Here is a 20,837-nt window from a genome sequence, read left to right on the forward strand (position 1 = left end):
TCATCATATGGCATCTGAGAAAAGATTGCAAGATTGAGCTAAAAATCGCGCACACACAAAAAAATCCACTTTAAACAAGCCTGCCTAGTTGTCACCTCTCTTGCCATTCAATCATTCCTCCGTGCCTTCACAGTGGCTTGGCAGCCTGTTTAAATTCTGTCTCCTACTCGGCTCGTGTTGACCTTGCAGTGTTTAGGCAGGCTGCTTGAAACCTCTCCAAATAGTTTGCCTGTGTGCTCGCGCCGGCTGGTATAGCGGGGCTGAAGCGCCGAGCTGATGCGTTGTGATGGCACACAGATTGAATGCTTCGCGGGGTCCCTTGTCCGCTCCACTAGCCCATATCCTGGCGCTGTATCCTCCCCGGTGCTGCGCGTCGAGAGAAAGTGATGTAAATCTATTGCAAAGGGCCTGCTCCTCGCAGCCGCGGATTCACCCTCCTCTTAGTCGTGCTGGCGAAAGATAAGCTGACTCACAGTGCACAATAGGTGAATGCTAAGCAGTATGTGGTGAATCTTATTATGGTGCTGAAGAGGAGAGACGTGGGGAAAAGAGGGTTTTTAAAGCTGCAGTTTCCTATGCCCTTGCGGAGTCCTTCACTTGCAGCAAAAGCCAGCATAATTAAACAAAGTACAAAAGCAGAAAGCTCAGAGCTTCAGCCAGTATTACTGAACATCATTTGGAGATTAGTTTTCTTATTTGCACCATGTGTTGTATTATGATGTGTCTTTTTCATTTTACAGCAAAGATACCAATTTAGGCACATAGCACCATCTCATGGTCTCACTCAGAAATGTAACTCTAGTGGGTGAGAATGCACTGAGGGGAGTGATGCACAAGGCCCTCGTATAGATGCATTCTTATAGAAACAAATAGAGTAAAACGTTACTATCTGCTACGGTAAGCTCTACATTAACACACACATTAGCACACAGAAAGTCTGAGCCTCCCGAGGCATTCTGACCGTTTGTCAATTTATTAATTTATTTATTTGTTTATTTATTATTTATTTATTTATTATTATTCTTCCGGACAATTACACATAATACACAATTTTCTCTTTGCATATTCATACATATTACTTTGTGTTATTGTCCGAAGGGTGGCAGGAGAAGCCAAAGGCTTATCAGGTCCCGCCCCCACTGCCATAAGATTCAGATACACAGATACACAGCTACTGATACAGTTAAATTATTATTTTTTTTTTAATTCACTGGCACTGACACCATCAGGTGCGGTACATCCAACCTTATTCATTCAACCTTATTGTAGGACAAAGCATGATTTCACATATCGATTCCAACACTGGAACAATATCAGACAAGCCCATCAATATTTAACTTATCGTTATATATTCCACCAGCATCCTAAATACTTTGAAGTACTGTCAAAGCTGAACGTGTGAGGTGCTGGCATGACTCAGCTAGAGCTCCGTCCTACACAAGACACAAGATACACAACTAAATCAATTATTAACTGTTCTCACAGCTGCTTGAAGTCAGGCAAAGCTACAAAGTCATTTAAAAAACATAGGATTGAACCGTCTCAGAGCTGAGAAGGTGGTGGGGTAAGAGACGCCCTCTTATGAAAGTATGCTTGACCTTATGTTGCAATAGAGTTAGCAACGGAAGATTTTTTTTTGGTGTGGAGTGAATGCTCAGTGTAATCCATATCTGCATTCATCCCTCAATGCTGAATACCCTACATCCCTCAAACCTACGCTTTTCATTATGATGACAACCATATGTCAGGTTGTCTCCTGTCTATCCGATCCGAACAGAGAGCAATCAATCCACGAGGTTGGGTGTACTACCTGTCGACGCTAAACACAGTCGACTTTCCATACAGTATGATGCATGAGCCATTTACCATTTACCTGCTACCATTAAGGGGGATGTGTGATTAGCATCCTTTATGCAGATGCTTCCTCAAGATGTCACCACACCACTTGAGAACAAAGCGGCATGCTGACATATAAGCCTCATCTGCCGATAATCTTAAACGTGTGGCAGTGTGTACAGGTACGAAGTGTAACACGCTGATTAGCAATGATGCAGCGCAGCGGGCAAACAAAAGCTATGCATCATCAACGCTAATGGACTGCCTCTCTTTCTCGTTCTCCCTCTCAAAACCACACTGCACTTTACTGAGGCAGGTGTTTGATGGTGAAACATCATTACTGCTGTCTTAATGAGAGCCCCTGTGTGCGTTTCTCCCTGTGGTGTTCACAGCAGGGCCTTATCTGGACCTGCGCCATCGGACACATTAGATGGCCGAGATAACCTCCATTTGTCTTCATGACTGTCAGGCCTGTATTGCTTTTGGAGAAGTGTTGCTTTCACAATCTCGTCCTGTGCCAGGAAAACAAATATTTGTTTCGGCGTACAGGCTGGCGTGCGTTTCTGGAGTTCCTTTTAGCTCATCCTGAAGCATTGCTGGACTGTGTGTGAATCATCTTGAAGGAGTACTACCTTAAATAACTTTTGTTACTGCACTTAAGGACAACTTTTCTAAAGTATGAACACGGCTACAGCCATGCTAACAGCCCTGTGAGGCTGTATTGTCCTAAACCCTAACCCATCTTAGTTTAGCATTTTAGCTTGCTAACATTGTCAATTATCTGGACCTGCGCCATCGGACACAGCTGAGGGGGATGGGAATGTCGCCAGTGTTGAAGGTATTTGGTTATATACCAAAGTATAGGCCAAACTGAAGATTTGACCTTGGGCCAGATGGAAGTTGAGTGATCAAAGTTTTTATGATTCATCCCCTGGCCTGAGGCACACTATTTCACTAAAAACCAAAATGGTGCAATTACAAAAATCAGGGGATCACCGAAGTTTAATCATTGTCAACATACCACATGTCTCACTGAACCACAGACGTCAAATAAAGGTGGACTCTGAAGGCAAAGTCAGAGGACTATTGAAGTAAGATTATTATCCTCCTTGGACCATGAATATACTGTATGTACATGTGTTGGACCAAAGTGGTGGACTGATGGACGGAACGTCAGACTGACATTGCTTACTAAGACAAATAAAACAAAATACAGGTGCATCTCAAAAGATCCAATTATCTGTTATTAAATTATCTGGCGCTTGGAAATGCTCCACATGAAAGATTAATTAAGCCTTATGGTAAATGGACTCCACTCATTTAGCACTTTTCCCTGTTTTTTCACATACTCAAAGCGCTTTACATTGTTTGGTACACAATCACACACACATTCATACACCGATAGCAGCAAGCCAGCTACCACGCATGGTGCAAGCTAACTGTCAGGAGCAAATCGGGTTCAGTGTCTTGTCCATGGACACTTCTACATGTGGCGGGGAGGCGGGGGATCGAACCACCGACCCTGCACTCCAGTGGACGACTGCCCTACCCGCTTCACCACAGCTGCCCATGTAACATGTACATGTTATGTAACATTTCAAATAAAAGTATAGTAATATTAATTAGTGGTCAGTTTATACTTCTGGAAAACAGGTTCAAGCACCAAAATGAGAGTGCACCGACTTCCCCTCAGTGTCCTTGTTTAAGCTGGAGGATCACAAGGCATTTCTATGCAGTATAAATGAAGAATCTAAATGGTATCTGGGTTAAGGATGATTGGAAATATGTCTAAACAATTTACAGTAGAATAAAATAGATTCCAGAATTTAATTTACCCTGAGATTAAAAAAAAATAATTAAAAAAATCACTGTAGAGTACTGCTCTAAGTATCTCTGTATTCGATTTATGAGGTCCTTGTGAATTAATTAAAAAGGATTTACCCATAAAATAATTGAATCACAAATCACAGTTAATCTCTAAGTACAAAGTGATTAGTCATTTCTTACAAAATGTTTTGAAATGCTGCACATGGGGGTTACAGAAGTCAAGCCTTAGGATTTAGTTCAACCTTCTGTAGACCTTGGTTCATTTAAAGGCCTACTTCACCAGAGGGAATATGAAGGTGTATTGAACTCTGAGATCCTATGTAGTATAAATGTGCAACATTTTTAGAAATCGGTTCATCCCAGCCTGAGAAAAGGCAGAAAGAGTGTTTGAGGGTCTCACTGTCTAGCCCAGTTTGCCCAGTTATGATGTCACAGCCTTTTTCCAGGAGGACTGAGAAGTATAGCTGCTTGCTTACAATGTCTTTCAGCGTTCTTGCAAAAGACCACATTGTGATTGAAAGTTTTTCACAATTCACAAAATTCTCATTATTCAGTGGTTTAAAAATTAGATACAAATACAGTCAGTGTACTGTCCATGGCAATTTAGAGTAAAAAAAGGTCAATTAAAATATTCATGTTTTCTAATGTTTCGTTGATTTTGCTCGAATCTGTGGAAATGAGTGGACTGATTATGTTCATCATGCCTACCATAGATTTTCAGTAATCATCTCTAACAACAGATTTATTTGTTTCATGCTATCAGCAGATTTATTTGTTATCCGTTGTTTCTAGTGGTCGTAAATGTAGTCTTGTTTTCGTGCTTATTTCTGCAGGTTTTTAGTTTACTGCGCTAACTGCAAACCTTTAGTTTTTCGTACCATTTGCTAATTGCAGATTTGGAGTTCAAAATAATAACTGCAGAGTTCCTTGATCATTCCACCATTGACTACAGCTGTGCTAAAAAATCTGCAATATATATATCTTGATATTTATTTGAATGATATGTGTATTGTTTCGTCAGCTCCAAAAATCGATATTTTGAAAAGAAAATAGATGGGTTGTGAACTACAACCCTTCCTTTAGATTTCACAGTATGGCTAGTTGCCCCAAATTGCCAGATTTCGAATTTGAATGAAAGTTTTAATTAAAATAGTTTTGAGTCAATATGTCCGCTGAATATGCATCGTATCACAATGTATCGTGATATTTCATATTGTGACCCATGTATCGTCTTGTGTATCGTATCGTAAAACCCTTGTCTACACCCAACCCTACCGCTGACTGAGAGTTATTCAACATCATTCCACACTTAATTTTCACACTAAATCAGGATCCTCCTTACATTCTATTCTTGTTTCGAGTTATGCAGCAAATCCAATTCAGATATATGACAAACAACCAAAGGGTCTTGCTTTTTCTGTTTAACTTCCTCAGTCATTGTGACATTGAAAACTTTTCAGTGGATGTTTTGCTTGTTCATCCATTTCTGTTCCAGCAGGGCTCCCTCACACTGAGTCTCACATACGTTTTTGGACTGAAGAAACAAAAGCCTGTTGTCAAACTGTCATATCACAGCAGTGAAGACATTTAATTTAAAGCCCTGTAATATTCTCTATGCAATTTGAGTGAGTGTACAGTGTGATAAATCATTACCTCGACATATACACTGCCCGGCCAAAATAAAAGTCACCACCTGGATATTACAAAGCAAATAGGCAAGAGTCCTCCATCGGTCAAAAACTGCAGTGATTAATATGTTTTAGTTGGCAACAAGTTATTTAACCATTACTGATGCAGTGAATAGCTTCTTATTTCTTAAACAACTATGTCAGAAGACATATGCTGTGGTTTTGGAAAATATGTAACTCTGTTTCAGAGGGGTAAAATTATCGTCCTGCATAAAACAAAGAAAACTACTTAGGAGAAGATGAAACTACTAAAATGTTGTTAAGAACTGTCCAACACATTATTAAAACCTGGATAGATAGTGGTGAACCGTCATCTTTGAGGAAGAAATGTGGTTGGAAAACAAATCTTTGGGAGATCACTGAAAATAAATACAATTATTTGGTGGAATCAAAATGTAAAATATCGACAGTAGAACTCCTGGCTATGTTGAAAAGTGAGAGTAAGAGCATTTCCACACGCACAATTTGTAAGGAACATTAGGGATATGAACTATGCAGATTTGTAGCCTTAAGAAAACCACTTATCAGTGGGGCTTCTCAGGATGAAATGCTTCCATTTGCCAGGGAGCATACAGATTGGACTCTGGAGCAATGGAAAAAGGTTGGGTGGTCTCATAAAACCAGATTAACCCTGTTCCTGAGTGATGGGTGCATCAGGGTAAGAAGAGAGGTGGATGCTCCCATCATGCTATAGTGCCTACTGTACAAGCCTGTGTGGCAGTGTACAGTAGGATCTGGGGTTGTTTCAGTTGGTCAGGTCTAAGTTCTAAGCAACCTTATGTGCCAAATATCTTTAATCATCTTTGACATATTTTCCATTACTTAATCTGCATGTCCAAGCTTTTAAGACAGTGCCTCAAAAAAGGATGGAAAACAAAAATTCTGCATTTTTACACATTAAAGAATGTGATGGTTTGATAAGGGTTGATTGATGGCTTTGCCATGATATTCTTTCTGCATGGTGTCATGGTTCATATAATTCCTACTGCGCTCTCCTTGCCCCTCTCTTCAATTTCTCTTACACACACTCAACTTTAACCCTGAGCAGCAAGAGCTGTGCAATTAAGTTCACAATTTCTATACAGTAATAGAAATACTATATAAGACAAAACATTACAAAGACTTCACACTTGTCTTTTCCCCCACTGATTAGTGTTTATCACTGAGTGTCAGCCTTCTGTGGTGTCTGTCATTTAAGTTCCTCATCTAATTTATAATCTCCTCAAATACACAACATTTGGACAGCCCACTCTACCAGCAGCCTTGATGAAGGGATTTGTAAACGATTTCACAGAAGAAGCAAAAATGCCAATTGTTGCGCCGCAACGTGAAATAAATTGAAAATGGAAAGAGCAGGTCACTGCAAATATAATGTCCCCCTCACAAAGAGAAGTAATTGATGACACGTTGAGAAAAATGCGAGAAATCCTCTTTAAATGCCCTCACTGTCATAAAGTCCTGAGTCATTCATAACTTCAAAGACAGCTACAACTAATGCCTCATGTTCTTTGTCCTTGAAAGGAAAAGGGTGGCGAAGTATCTGTCCATGTTTTCTCTTTGGTGTAGTTCTATCACCATAGGCCAAGGGAATGTTAATGGACAGTGTAAGGGATGAATTCCATGCTGTTTTTGTGGTTATTATTTTTGAAAGATGAGCTGTGGAGGAAAGGCCTTGATCTGCCAGTCCCGCCAGGCATAAACACATTAAATTATATTCAACAAATGGTGTTTGGCTGGACGTGAGAGTTCTAAAAGCATGTGGGTTGCTTGCCTGGCAGAAGAAGCAACGGAGAGTTACAAGTACAGATGGTAGAGCAGAATATGATCAGTGTGAAAGGTCGATGAGAAGTTGGAGTCAAACAAGGAAACGTTTGATAACAATGTTTTGCGAAAGGCATTATGCAGCACCGACCATCGCTGCAGTGTATTTACCCTGTGAATACAGCAATGAGGTGCATAGATCTATCTGAAAAAAAAATAACAAGTCTTCCAAACAGGATTGAGCCTGATAACAGTGCTTAACTGCAGAAATTATACCAAAGGACACATTCCAAATGATGATGTCTACAAACAGTCAACTCAGCCCCCCAAACATTACACACAAAACTGATAACAGAAACTAGACACACAGCTAAATCAAATCGCTATGTCAACAAATGCTCTCTTCAATACCAAATTTTAGAAGCAAACTAAGGTGGCTACAGCGAGTGTTATACAAGATGAATAAAGCAAACTTTTAGTCTAAATATTCTAAAAACTGTTTCTTTATGTTAGCTTGCATTGCCTTTAATAACAATAAAAATACTAAAAAGGCATTGAGAGCTTTTGATTTGTGTGATGTGTTTAGGGTGTTTGCATTGCAGCCATCTTGATACAGTATGCATTTGTGTGCAGATTACACCCCAACCATTATGGATCTTTTGTTTCTAAAGGATTTTTTTTTTTTATTAAAATCTTTTGACTACCACTGTCAAATGGAGCTGTCCACTTGAGCTCTGGGGCTTTACGCTAGACATTGTTTGCTATTTATTCTCTAATTGACAAGAGATTCATATGATGATCACAAATATAGTTGGTTGCAGCCGTAAGATGTTCACTTGTTTGTTCTTTATTAGCCAACAGAGAATCGCTCATAACAAAGCAGGGTTGTTGGTATTTAAATTATACTTGTTGTGGCTGTGGTCCTGGCTAATCCAATCACTATTAGCTTCTTCAGACAGACATTCGCTGGCCCGCCGGCTACAACCCCTGAACAAACTGATTTTGTTACCAGGCATGGTCACTGTTATCTGTCACAGCAGTAGCGCACACACAACAACTGAATTTGACTTGTGGTAAATACTTCAAAGACAGCAATGCTGGATGACAGGCAGAGAAAATGTTTATTTCGGTTAGACGTGATAGTTGTGAGTTATTACCTCCCTATGAGTACCCGAACATCTGACGGCACAAACAGTAAGACAAATGTTTGTATTGAGATTGGGTTTTCATTTTTCTTATGTGCCCAGCGCAAAAGCAGCGAACACATTTGTGTGTGTGGTGTGTGTGTGTGTGTGTGTGTGTGTGTGTGTGTGTGTGTGTGTGTGTGTGCGAGCATCTGTCAGCAAAGAGGAGGCACGCAATGATGAATGTGAAGAGACAAGACAAGTAAAAAGTGCTGTGCATAAATGACGCAAAGACATACAACTCTGCCAAATGGTATGCCATCAATTCAGCATAGCCGCTGCGCTAATAATGAGGGCTTGAATGAATGGTGTCACTTTGGTGTAATTGCTTTAGTGGGAGAAGAAATGTTCATTACAACAGGTAGCTGGACTACAAGGGAACTGGAAGGAAGAGAGGGAGGGATGGAAGGCAGTAAGATTGAAGTTTGGGTTTAGGATTTAATCTCTCCGTAAGGCTACTTTTGGAAGATTTTCACATTAGCAACCTCAAATGACAAACTTACTTAATATATTCAACGCCATCTGATTGATCTGAGAGTTAAAAGTTGGCGTCTCCAACTTTTTCGGATAGGGATTACTTGGTGCTTTGACAGGAGGTTTATGAGCTTTAACTTCTTTACTTTCTGCTAGTGTCTTCCCTACTACCAATATAATCCACCAACATGGCTGATGCTAGTGCCCGTCCACGGTTTAACTTGTGCACCTTCTTAAAACAGGTTCACAGCATTACGTCATGGTTATCATCTGTATCCATCTCCGCTCTTCCGGCCAAATCGAACACTCACTTCAAGCACAATAACAGCGGGCTATATTGAATGGCCAGTGTTGGAAGTAGGAATCCAAACATAACTGGTCCAGCGTAGTAGTGCTGCTGGTTGTGATTGCTACAGACGTTATGTGTCGTTTTACGTCTAATAGTGTTTTTAGTTTTTTTAATAAGCAGTTCTTAGTTCTAGACTTGCAAAGAGTTGGTCCTGCTCTTGCACCAGCTTTCCTGGCCAAGAGTGGATTTTTTTGCTGTCGAAATGCAAAGATCTGGTTCGTGATAAGACACCCAGCTTTGTGAATGGGTAACAGTGGCAAATACAGTATACCACACATACAAGGTACAGACTCTGTCTAAGTTTGAGGGAGACTTGGATTTATATTCTGTTTACTTTGAAGCCAGTGCATTGTAGCAGAAAGAGATTCAATCAACTAACAGGGAGATTGAGCACTTCACTACCTGTACTCCACTGGTCAACTGGGGAAAGAGCCGCAATGATAATGAAACAGAGAAGTGTAGAACTGCTGCTCAATAGACCTTTACAATGAACTACAACATGTTATCCTTCTTCACACACATGTACCGCATATACACACAGTCTGAGCGAATAGACCCAGCAATCCTAGGCCAGTATGTGTGAAGTAAGCAGACCGCATGGGAACATTAGACTCCAACTTCTTTGTTTGACAGAAACCATTTCTGACACGTACAATAGTTTTGGATGACACTATACACTGACAAACTGCGAAGCAAACTCTGCAGTGAGTCTGACACTTGAGACCATTAGAGCGTAGCAGACAGCATGCTATTTCTCACTATCACTATCACCATCACCTTCACCCCGCCACACACACACACACACTGATGCACACACGCACACACTAAAGCACAAACGCTACCCCACTTTGTTGAACAATTTGCCTGTTCAACCACTTTACAGATTTCAGATGAGCTTTAACAATCACCCCTCTCTGTCACCTCGCAACCCCAATTGTATCAAGCTATCCCATGATATACTTGTTTTATAAACATGCAGGTAGTATAGGCTGAGGTTTCTCCCTCAATTTCTCCAAGGAACAACAACATTTTCTACCAAATTTCATCTTATGGCCTAAAATGAACCTTCTGTAGAACGCAGGTCGATGGAAGCCTCTCCGCAATGGTTGCAATTAATGGCAAATTTTATCAAGATCATGAGATAATTATGGAAATTCAAATAATACTACAAGTTTTTATAGAAGACCTTTTTTTCCTTTGTGTCAAAATAAGTCAAAATGTGTGTCAAATGAGTTTTGTTTTCTTGAGATAACGGACAAGAGAAAACAGGTTTTTGTGAAAAGTGTGTCGATCGCACTGATAACACTGATTTTCTTGAGATCTGCAGATAATTGGCCGCTGATCTGGACATAATGGGTATTCAATATTGTAATAAGAAGAAAATGTCCTTTTGTGCTTTCGAGATCAGAATTTAATTAACTCGGTATCACAAGATAACAGCTTTACCAATGTATTGCAGACATGGGCGTTCTGTGCTGCCGTGCATGTCCATTAAAAGTAGCACACCGAATAAACGTGATATATTCTAAAATCAATCATTCCGTCTTTCCATCTCTCTTTTCTTAACTGTCTTCCTGTTCTTTCACATATCGGAGGGAAGTTTTCATTCCTGCGCCCTCCCTGAGTCCTAATGCGGGATAAAAAGCAATAGCTCGGGTTGTCGGGCTGGAGTCCATGGCTCTTCAGTATCAGTGTTCATTTCCATTAACGAAAACTATGATGTAAAGTAATTGTTGAGACGAAAAAACAAGGATGTTAAAATTGTCCATTTGTTCTCTGATAAGTACTAACTTAACACCATACTAAAATGCTGGGTTTTGCTGCCCTCTCTGGTTAAAAGTCTCAACTCTCTTACACCTCTGACCAAACACAGGATCACACATAATGTAGTTGGGTGTGGTCAGAACTGTGCTAACCACATCCAACAGTGATCCTGGAGTATACCAAAACCTCACCACAGTAAAAGCTTAAACCAGTGGAACTCAACAAAGACAAGGTTGTCAGGGGTTGTTAAGCTATCGTCTTTCAATTCTAATTCTTATTCATCAACCTGTACGAGACTTTAGTCTCAGAAGTTGATGATAGCCGCTTGACCTTTTGCAATGTGGTTATTAAAAAGTGTTTTACATTCAGTAATGCGATTTGTTTCCTCGAACACACTGATTTACATACGATACTACTGCCAAATACTGAATTAATCTACAATTCACTAAACTTTCGACAAAAAAAGAACCATGAAATCATGATGGCAGCATACTGGCATTTATAAAAGGGTAATGTAATGTAACATTATCAGTGCTGTGGGTGTCACATTAACGTTATCCTGTTATCTTATCGTGTTGCCATCGGGAGGATGAAGACATTTATGGATGTATGTTGGTGATCAACCATCTAAATCTTCCTCTAGATGTTCCCTGAAGAAATGTCACTATTTGATCTGACATTTTAGCTTCTCCTCTTTAGCTAAACCCAGACAGTGAGTGAACAGTATTGCAGAGAACAGGTAGCCCTGGTAAAAAGGAGAGCAGGAACTACTGAGGGAGAAGGGTTCTGTTCAAACAGCCAGACACAAAAGGAGTCAGTCATTTGTATTACCATAGCCTCTGTGTGAACCTTTTCCTCCAACCTCATTGTAGAACAACACATGTAACCATTCTACCTGTACCCAACAAAGATAGCGAAATGGAACTACAGTTTAGCCTCAAAATACTTTTAGAATGCGTGTAGAATGCATGGGCAAAATTAGACATTTTCACAAGGAGACTAAGTTTAAATCGAAATGAGGTTCTAAGCTTAAGACTGCTCAGCATGAGAGTGAAAGGAACAATGTATGCCAGTATTAGAAATGTATAGGCTTGGGGGCGCCTTTAGCTCAGTTGGTAAGGCGTCCCCCTCCCGGGCCGGGCCCAGCAGCAGACCCGGGTTCGATTCACACACCCGCGGTCGTTCTCTGCATGTCACTCCCATCTCTGCCCCATTTCACCTCTGTCTCTCTGCACTGTCAATAAAAAATATCTTAAAAAAAAAAAAAAAAAATTATAGGCTTCAAAAACTCATAGTTGGCTGATGCCACGTCATGGAATGAGAGTGTGAGAATGTGTGTGTGTGTGTGTGTGTGTGTGTGTGTGTGTGTGTGTGTGTGTGTGTGTGATGATGTTGAAATGGAGAGAGGGTATAGTAGGGAGTAGGAAATAATGATGGGGAATTTAAAGGTTTGTCAACACAGCAACAAAAAAATGGGACCACCTCCCATTTCTTTCACTTCCTGCCACTGCCATTCATCCAGTAATGAGCGGCTTGGAACGGAGTGACTCAGCGCTAAATCAAAGCTAGCTCATTATGTCAGAGACAAACTGAGACAGACAGTCCACAGAGGCCAGCTGTCCTCCAGTCAGACACTGTGTAGTTCAATGACAGGAGTCCCTGCAGAGAGATGGAGCACATGGCTGTTGAATAGGCTACACTCATGGGCAAGTAAGTGTGCAGAAACACACACCTAGAGTACAACACTTCTGGATGATACTGTAGAAATGGGATTTTCTCTAGGATTCACAGTCATCAAATCACATGGGGCAAATTTGCTAATAGTTCAGTGAGCATTTCTGTGTAAGGGTGATGGGTACCAGGTTGTTCCAACATAAATTGAGTGGGTCCTCTAACAAGTGACACCATGCACATACCTTTAAACTCATTTAAGTAATCTCGCTCTCTCTATAGCCTATGTGCAAATCACAATCAAACACAAATAAACCATGTCAAAACAATGACATTCCGTCATGTTCCACGGATCATCTCGACTTTAATGTTGTGTCTTCAGTGAATCAGAATGCTCAGCTACGTTGCAATTTGACCGGCGTGTGCAATATGAGGAGATCTCTGATGCAATGCGGCAGACGTTCAAAAAGTATCGCTGACATTCCCTCCTAATCCATTATGCTTCTGTCTGTGTCATATTTGTATAAAACCAATTTGTTGCCTGTGCAGTTCCGGTTGCACAGAGACAGGGGCCTGGAGACTTTGGACATGTCTTGGAGCTACCCACTCTTGTAACAGTTCAGTGGGCTCTGCTTGGCGGTGCTGGAGGGTGTGCAGAGAAGAAGAGATAGAGAGGGGGACAGGGGGGGGGGGTAATTGTCGAGGGTTACAAACTAACAGTAGAAAGGGAAGGCTGAGGCGGAGAGATACTGCAGGGCTCATTATCAACTACAGCAGTCGAGAGTTTAGCTGACATGAGGAGAGCTCCTGAGGGCCTACAGCACACACACACACACACACACACACACACACACACACACACACACACACACACACACACACACACACACACACACACACACACAAACACACACACACAAACACAGTAACATTCATCATACAGATTCACTCATCTTCATTCTATACATCTTATTTATGCTTAATATCTTTCTAATACAGCCTCTCTCTTTCTCTGTAGGTGTATTTTATTTGTTAAGCGGGTGTGAAGAGCATTCAGAGTTGGAATCAGGGCTTCTGAGATCTATCAGAAGGAGACAGGCTCTCCCTGGTTGTCTCGCTCTGTTACAGATTGATATCAAGTGTGCCGGAGGACACATTGTGCATGTGTGCACTGACTGACTGAGAGAGTGTGTGTGTGTGTGTGTGTGTGTGTGTGTGTGTGTGTGTGTGTGTGTGTGTGTGTGTGTGTGTGTGTGTGTGTGTGTGTGTGTGTGTGTGAGTATGCTTCCAAAAATATGTTTGCGTATGCATCCAAAAAAGCAGGATTGACACACTCAGAGGGGAAGCGACAGCTCGCCCATTAATTACTCAAGTTAATAGAGCAGCTGCTGATTCACTACGCTGCAGGTGAGATTCACAGCGGGGTGGGGAGGCTCAGGCAGCACATACTGTATGAAGCATTAGGACTGGCGTGCTGTGACTCCAGACAAAGGCTCAGAGAGGTAAAGAGAGAATAGTTCAGGGACTTCACGTCTCTGGATGAGGATTCAACAGAAACTTTGGCCAGGTCTGTTTGAGGTTGCTCTTAGGATTACGTTTCAAAGGTCCCGACACAAAATGGTGCGAGGTTCTTAGGACAACTTTAAAGTGCAACTCTCTAATATTTTTCAACTCTCTGAGACTTCTCTTGCTTCCTCCCCCGTATCCGATGAATCCCCCCCCTGAACAACCTGTTCCCATGGCAACATGTCCTCAGATAAACCCTTCCAAGTTTACATAAAGTAGCTTACACTGCAAGAGTTGTAAGTTAGTTCATTATAGACAAAGGTTTTTGAGTGTGACCCAAGAACCACTGTATAGGCTAACAAGCTATTAAAAACAAGAAAATGCATTTAGTTGTATTCTTTAACAGTCCTTTACAAGCAGCTTTGAGGTTTATGCTGTTGCTGTTACCTTTAATTAGGAAATGAATTGTTGTTTTAGTCATGCTTAGCCATTTGCCTTATCTCTTAACTATGATTTAGACTAAATAAATCACATAAAGAATTGCAGTTATGATGTGCATCTTGTCCTGTCTTACTACACAGCACATAGTCATATGCGTCAAAAAATATGATGAAAGCCAATTAAACCTCTCGTTTTTCCCACAAAAAATAGGAGCAAACCTCATGCACACCAGTCGGACACTTTGCATGCTTTCCCATTTACAAATCTCAAATGCTGAAATAATGTTTACTAGGCTACTAATAAGTGAAAATGCCAAACAAACAACAACACTAGGTACACTTACCTGCACATACAGCACAACACATGGGAATTATAAATGGAGTCAATGGGTAATGTTGGTGTAGCCTGTTTTGTGCGCTTGTGTAGAGGTGGGTTGTAAGACTCGGGGGGGGGGGAAACAAAATCGATGAGGATACAAGGCTATGAATGCCAAACAGAATGTGTGCAAATACTGCAAAGGGATGATGGAAGGGCTTCCCAGAATGCAGCAGTCAGCATGTCTCTTTACAGCACCTTTGCATTCATGGTATAATTGTGTTGGGCTGCAACAGAACTGTCCTGCTGCTCATTCTGTGGACGTGAACATGTACCCAGTATCATTTCAGGTTCTAGAGAATTACATAAGTGGCAATTACTAGTAAAATCTTTCCTGAATGCTAGAGCAGGAGAGTGGCTCTGAACAGGGGATGGGAAAAGATGATAATAGGATGCTGGAAATACGGCATGGACGTGAATAAAATGGCAACAAAATGGTGAAATATTCACACGCTAATTAGTGTCTATAAATAGGAATAGTCGGTGAATTGGTGTCATAGAAAGGGTTCCGCTGGTGGAGATAGTTAGGAGCAGAGGGACACACTGATAACGGAGAGCGTGTTTAATTACGATAAGCCTCACCCCTCCGGTTTCAATGCACAAGATTTTGAATTTGAGAAACACAAGCGGGGAGCAGATGAGAGGGGGGGGGGGGGGGAGGGTTGTGAGGAAGAGATGGATTTGTGAGAAATGGAAAAAATGCCCAGGAGAGGGCGCCCCTCACTCGACGGAGTACAGTGGAGCAGAGCACATGCATACAGACGGGACACACACATACAAAATGCAGCATCTTACTAGCATTCACCAGCAGGAGATATTCCTACCCTCTTACTCTACCCTCACTTTCCTCGAGCCCCACACTAAATCTTTCTAGTCATGTCTCTCCTTAGACGCACCGGGGTCTGACTCAACACTAATACTGTGCTCCCTAATGAGCATTGCCTGTGTTAATTTATGCCATCTGTTCCGCTTATGCAAATATACCATCCCTACATCATCCAATCTGTAGAGAGAAGTAATTATTAAAAATGGACAGAATGCAGTCTTTGTAGCTACTGATGCCACAAAACGTGTTACCATGGAGACAGGATGCCAAGGTAGACATTATGAAAAAAGAAACAACGGGGGTCACTGAGGCTGTTGGCAACCCGAGCCAGCCTGCCTTGTAAAAGTTGCTCAGCAAAAAGCTCTGACGTTTTTCGAGATAGAAATGGTGGCGGATTGACGATCCATGAACTTCAGTAAGAAGTTGAGGTTTGAGAGGTTTGTTGATCGACCGCTGCTGAGCATTCACGGAGAGAAAGCCTTTGACTGTGTGTTCTTGAAAGCGCAATCTGTCAGAATGAAGACGTTTTTTTTCAGGTAGGAGAGAGGTTTTTTGTCGGCAAGTGTATTCAAGGCAAGCGCAGTCCAAATTGATGTTGCTCTCAACACACAAAACACACACAGACATCATGACTACAACTAGCCCTCTATCTCAAACCAGTGTCTGCCAAAATATCCTTGGCAAAGTTTCAGATCTTCATACATCCATATTTATAAGGTTATTTTAATAAGTGTTCACTCTGTCAGCACACCTTGTTCTTAGACCAATTGAGGGGTGCACCCACAGGTCCTCCATATTCATGCAGTGCAGACACCTTAACTAAACACACAGCAACTCATCCTATTAAATATCACCCCCCCCAAAAAAAAAAAACACGTGAGCTAACATTTGAAAATCTCTTCATGCACTCTTCTGTTATTGATTGTACTTGCAACAGCAAACAATGTACAGGTTAGTCAAGTTCCTTATCTGCCTAAGTGCAGATGATCTCAGCTATATGCCCCATTAAACATTAATTTCACGCCGCGAGAAGCCTCACAGTTATTAGTTATACTTTGGCATTCCAAGCTAAGACACCCTTAGACCCATAGCAAGTTTCCAAGTGTCACTTTAATGCAAATGTTGCGGCGCCCTTGCTCTACTCTTCTGCATGTGGGTCACACCTGGGAAGGCTGCGCAGTTTGCTTTCTAGTCATGCGTCTGGAGAGAAACACAAGATTCTAAAAGGTGGATGTCACTTTTTTTTGCACTGTTTGCAGAACAAAGTGCAAAGCAGAGGACAGAAGTTAACTGCAGGGAGGGCAGTTAATACCAAGATAACAAAATGGCCATGCGCCATACGTGTCGGGCGGCGTTAGTGAGGTTTTTATGTTAGTTTGGGATGGAAAGCGTGGGAGCCCATGTGCATGCAGTCTCATTGCAGTCCGGAGGTTAGAGAGGTCGAGTGGCCGAAAGCGAACGCACAGGGAGAGAGGTAGAAAAAAAAAGTCATTGCTGTGATGACTGCGGCCAGGTACCTGAGTATATCTCCCTGCTCTTCAATTTCATCAGCAACCGCCTCAAACCTGCAACGATGCGAAGAAGCCTGTCATACTCACAAGTTGGCAACAACCATCCACATCCCCAAACATCTTTCCCTCCCTCTGACATGTAAGCAGAGGAAGTTAGGTCACACGGAGAAGCCACATGATCTAAGCTCCTTTTGAAATATGATGAATTGTGTAGCAGCAATAACTGCATACGACTCAAAATAATAAAGGGCAGGATAAGTCACTATACATTCAAAATATGTCAAAATCATCATTCAGCAGATGACAAGGTAGGATCTTACAGATGTTGAGAGCAGACCCAAAAACAGGTAGACAGACAGACAAATGTGAACCCACCCGCTGAGCGTCTATTCCCTGCCATCATCACCCACTCATTGCTAACTGCCTGTCGCCTTCTGCCTCTGCACTGTGTGTGTTACCGGTGTGTTTAGTGGCGAGATGGGGGCATCTGTTTTGGTCCTTACCTGTGTTCCTGTCTGGTATGATACAGCAATGCTTCTTCAGTATGCTTGGCAACACCTTCCAAGGAAGCAACAAAGGGAAGGAGGGAAGAGAGAGAGAGAGAGGGAGGGAGATATATAAATACCACACCAGCTGAAAGCAGATAAACAAGGTGAAGCGAGCCGAGCACAGAAGCACGCTTTGGCCACCAATTTCATCTGAGCCTTTTTCTTGTGCACCGTTGTCTGGGCAATGGAGCGTTTCACATTGGTCCCAGTGTGACAGGTTCATTTTCAACTGTGTATCTCTACATTCTACCTACAAGCAGTCAGTCAGTCAGTCATTATGGCACTGTCTTGTCAACGGGGGCCAATTTCAGTCAATTATAGCAGTATTCACAAGCCTGAGGTGGTCGTATTAATCAACAATGCATGCTTGCTTACAATCTAGTCTGTGAAGAGTTCTCTAAAAAAAAACTAATCAATCCAGAATTTTCATCATAACCGCTCACCCCTCTGTTGTTATAAATTCGAGTAAGTGAGCAGAATACGTGTGATAGGCACAAACTGTTTTTATTTGTGTGTCAAAAGTTGTTAAGCTTTGCACTGATGTAATCACTGGTGGAATAACAGACCAACATGCAGGATATCTGCCAGTGCAGGGAAGCAGAACAAAGAAGGAGATGTGGAGGTGGCTCAGCAGGTGCTATATCAATGCCTTTTTGTCCGTGTCTGAAATGGCACTGGCTCATTTTCTGTCCAAAATAACTTTCGTAATAATAGACAGACTTCCTTTTTCTATTTTGTCGCCTAATTTTTTTCCTAAGTACATTCCTTTACATTTGCACTCTGTGATTATCTCAGTCTCCACTTTCTTTCTGTGCATCCCTCTTTTTTTCTGGGAGCGAACAAGACTGATCAGATAAGTGTCCCTTTTAATTAAAGAGAGGAGCATATGAAAATGGAACCCCTTGAAAAAGGAGAGGAGACCAGCAGTGTAAAAAAAGAGAAAATAACCATAATGGCTCGTCTCTGTGGGACATTCAATTTGATATCAAGCCACTACATCATTCATACAGGAAGAGGGCCTCAAGCACGTACACTCTTCTCTCATCAGCAAGTCTCATTTTCTACTTCACCATGCAGGAGAATAACAAGAGGTAATCCTGCCATAGTACACCGGCTTCATAAATTGCATTTGTCCTTACAATTAAGTCAACTCAGTTCCTGTCCGACCCTCAAACTCGGTCTGAAGGGACAAATACTTTTACTTATTTCTTAACACTTGTTCAGCATTAAAAAACAACACATAACATATATACTGTATATTGTAGGGCCACAACTTAAAGCTATAGTGTGTTACTTTCTCATATAAATGCATGTTGGTTACATTCAAGCCATTGCCAAATGAGTTGACAAAAAGTTAATGAAGCCCACCAGCTCCCTCTGTATTTCTCAGTATGGCAGCATTTACTAACTCGCGTCACCCCCTGACACTGGAGCAGGAGCTCAGAAAAAATGTTCAGCTGTTTATTCTAATGCTAAGAAAAGAACCTGGACATACAGCAGAATAAATACAAAATGCACGATCACCGAAGGCTTACCTCATGTAGATGCAACGACAGTGTTGTAATTACTCAGAATTCCTCATGGGGGCAACAGAAGTTCAGCACCGTAGCTTTAAAAAGGCATGGGAATAATAATAAGGCTATACTGAGGGTCTGGAAATGGCAAAGAAATGGCATATGGTAATTTAGGGACCTCATGTGAAAATTTGCTGGACAAAAGCACACCCTTGTGTCTCAAAAGTAGTCTCTGCATGCATGCCCTCTATTCCACAATATGTAACACAATGCTATTCAGCAAACAAGTGATGGAGCAAGTTGTATAGTAGATATAAATAGATCTCTCTGCTGAGATGACTGATGCAACGATTGGTTTGTAACGACTCAAACAGCTGCTTGATGTGTAGTTATAATTGATGCCGACTGGCCGAGGCTTGTACTGGGCGGAGTGTGGAAAAGAAACTGTCAGGGACACTCTTCAGTGTTTCAGACATCCAGAGCTGTCACTAGCCTCTCATTTACACTTTCAAAGGATAGGAGTCTGGAGGCAAGGCGTCTCATTTCACATGAGATACTGCGCTAAGCATTGCATCCGTTTGCTTTGTCTTTTTAAGGCTTATCTTGGGATGAGCACAAGAGAGGATTTAAGTCACCAGGTTTAAACAAGACAGATTTATAAGACACACCACCAGGACAATACACATGCATCTGGGACAACTGGAAACAGTCAAGGTACTGACCTGATATTTGTGCAGAATTATTTTCTCGCGTTATTTATCATACATAAATACAGTATAAATACTTGGTTTGATTCAAGTCACGTTTTCATCGCTAGCCAGATTTCATAAATAACCTTGATTATATCAAAGCCTTATTCATTTTAACCATGTATTATATCGGTCATTTAAGATTTACTAAAAGGCTCAACTTGGCAATGTTGGAGCAGTCTGACATCAGGATCTTGTCTGGTTGTCATTCTCTTGTAGCCTCAGGCTGTACTGAAAAAGCCTCAGTGGAGGCATCACCACACAGCCCCAAAGCAGATGTAGTCTAAATCTCCCTGTTATCGCCCTGTTTCACGTCTACATTTCTGGTGGCTACCTGAGCTTCCCATTACTGTCCTAGCGGTGCCCGACAGGGACAGGTTTTATGTCTCAAAGGTCATGTGAAAGGGACAAATCAGCAAACTGAATGAGAGATGTAAATTGCTCATTATTCTCCAGATTCATCATGCTAGTATATATAGTGAGTCCATTATACGCTACAGTGTTGCTTCCTCCACAATGGCATCAACTTCAAGCGCAGGAAGAGAGAAGCAGCCAAACACAAGATCATTAACCGAAATTACCAATCAACTGGGCCAACTCAGGTGAGTCACACACCATTTGAGTCCATGGAGAAACTTTGCTCTCCGATATAAGCCATCTGAAAATGACCCCAGATATAAAAGAGCTGATTACTTCTCTCCCCCGAAGGTCCATTTGTCTGGGAGATTGTTGTAACCAATGTTCGATGGAGCCTGCCTGATGAGGGCACAGAGGGAGGAACAGAAATAGCTAATTGAACTTGTGCACTAGCCG

The 20,837-nt window shown here is 41.6% G+C and overlaps 1 protein-coding gene across 1 annotated transcript in view; it reads right to left on the bottom strand.

The window, feature by feature from the left end:
* The window catches only part of dlgap2a (discs, large homolog-associated protein 2a), a gene marked incomplete at its 3' end in the record, with an annotated part of 148,544 nt that extends 130,776 nt beyond the window's left edge, over positions 1 to 17,768 (bottom strand). The window contains exons 1-2 of the mRNA XM_080042981.1: positions 17,717 to 17,768; positions 17,220 to 17,267 (exon numbers count right to left, since the gene is read on the bottom strand). Of these exons, the coding sequence (XP_079899107.1) occupies positions 17,220 to 17,250 (31 nt within the window). The 5' untranslated portion in view covers positions 17,251 to 17,267; positions 17,717 to 17,768. The remainder of the gene's footprint in view (positions 1 to 17,219; positions 17,268 to 17,716) is intronic.
* Positions 17,769 to 20,837: the final 3,069 nt, after the last annotated feature.

Source organism: Ammodytes marinus (genome assembly GCF_949987685.1).
Source record: "Ammodytes marinus genome assembly, chromosome: 15".
In the NCBI taxonomy this organism is placed as follows: Eukaryota; Metazoa; Chordata; class Actinopteri; order Uranoscopiformes; family Ammodytidae; genus Ammodytes; species Ammodytes marinus.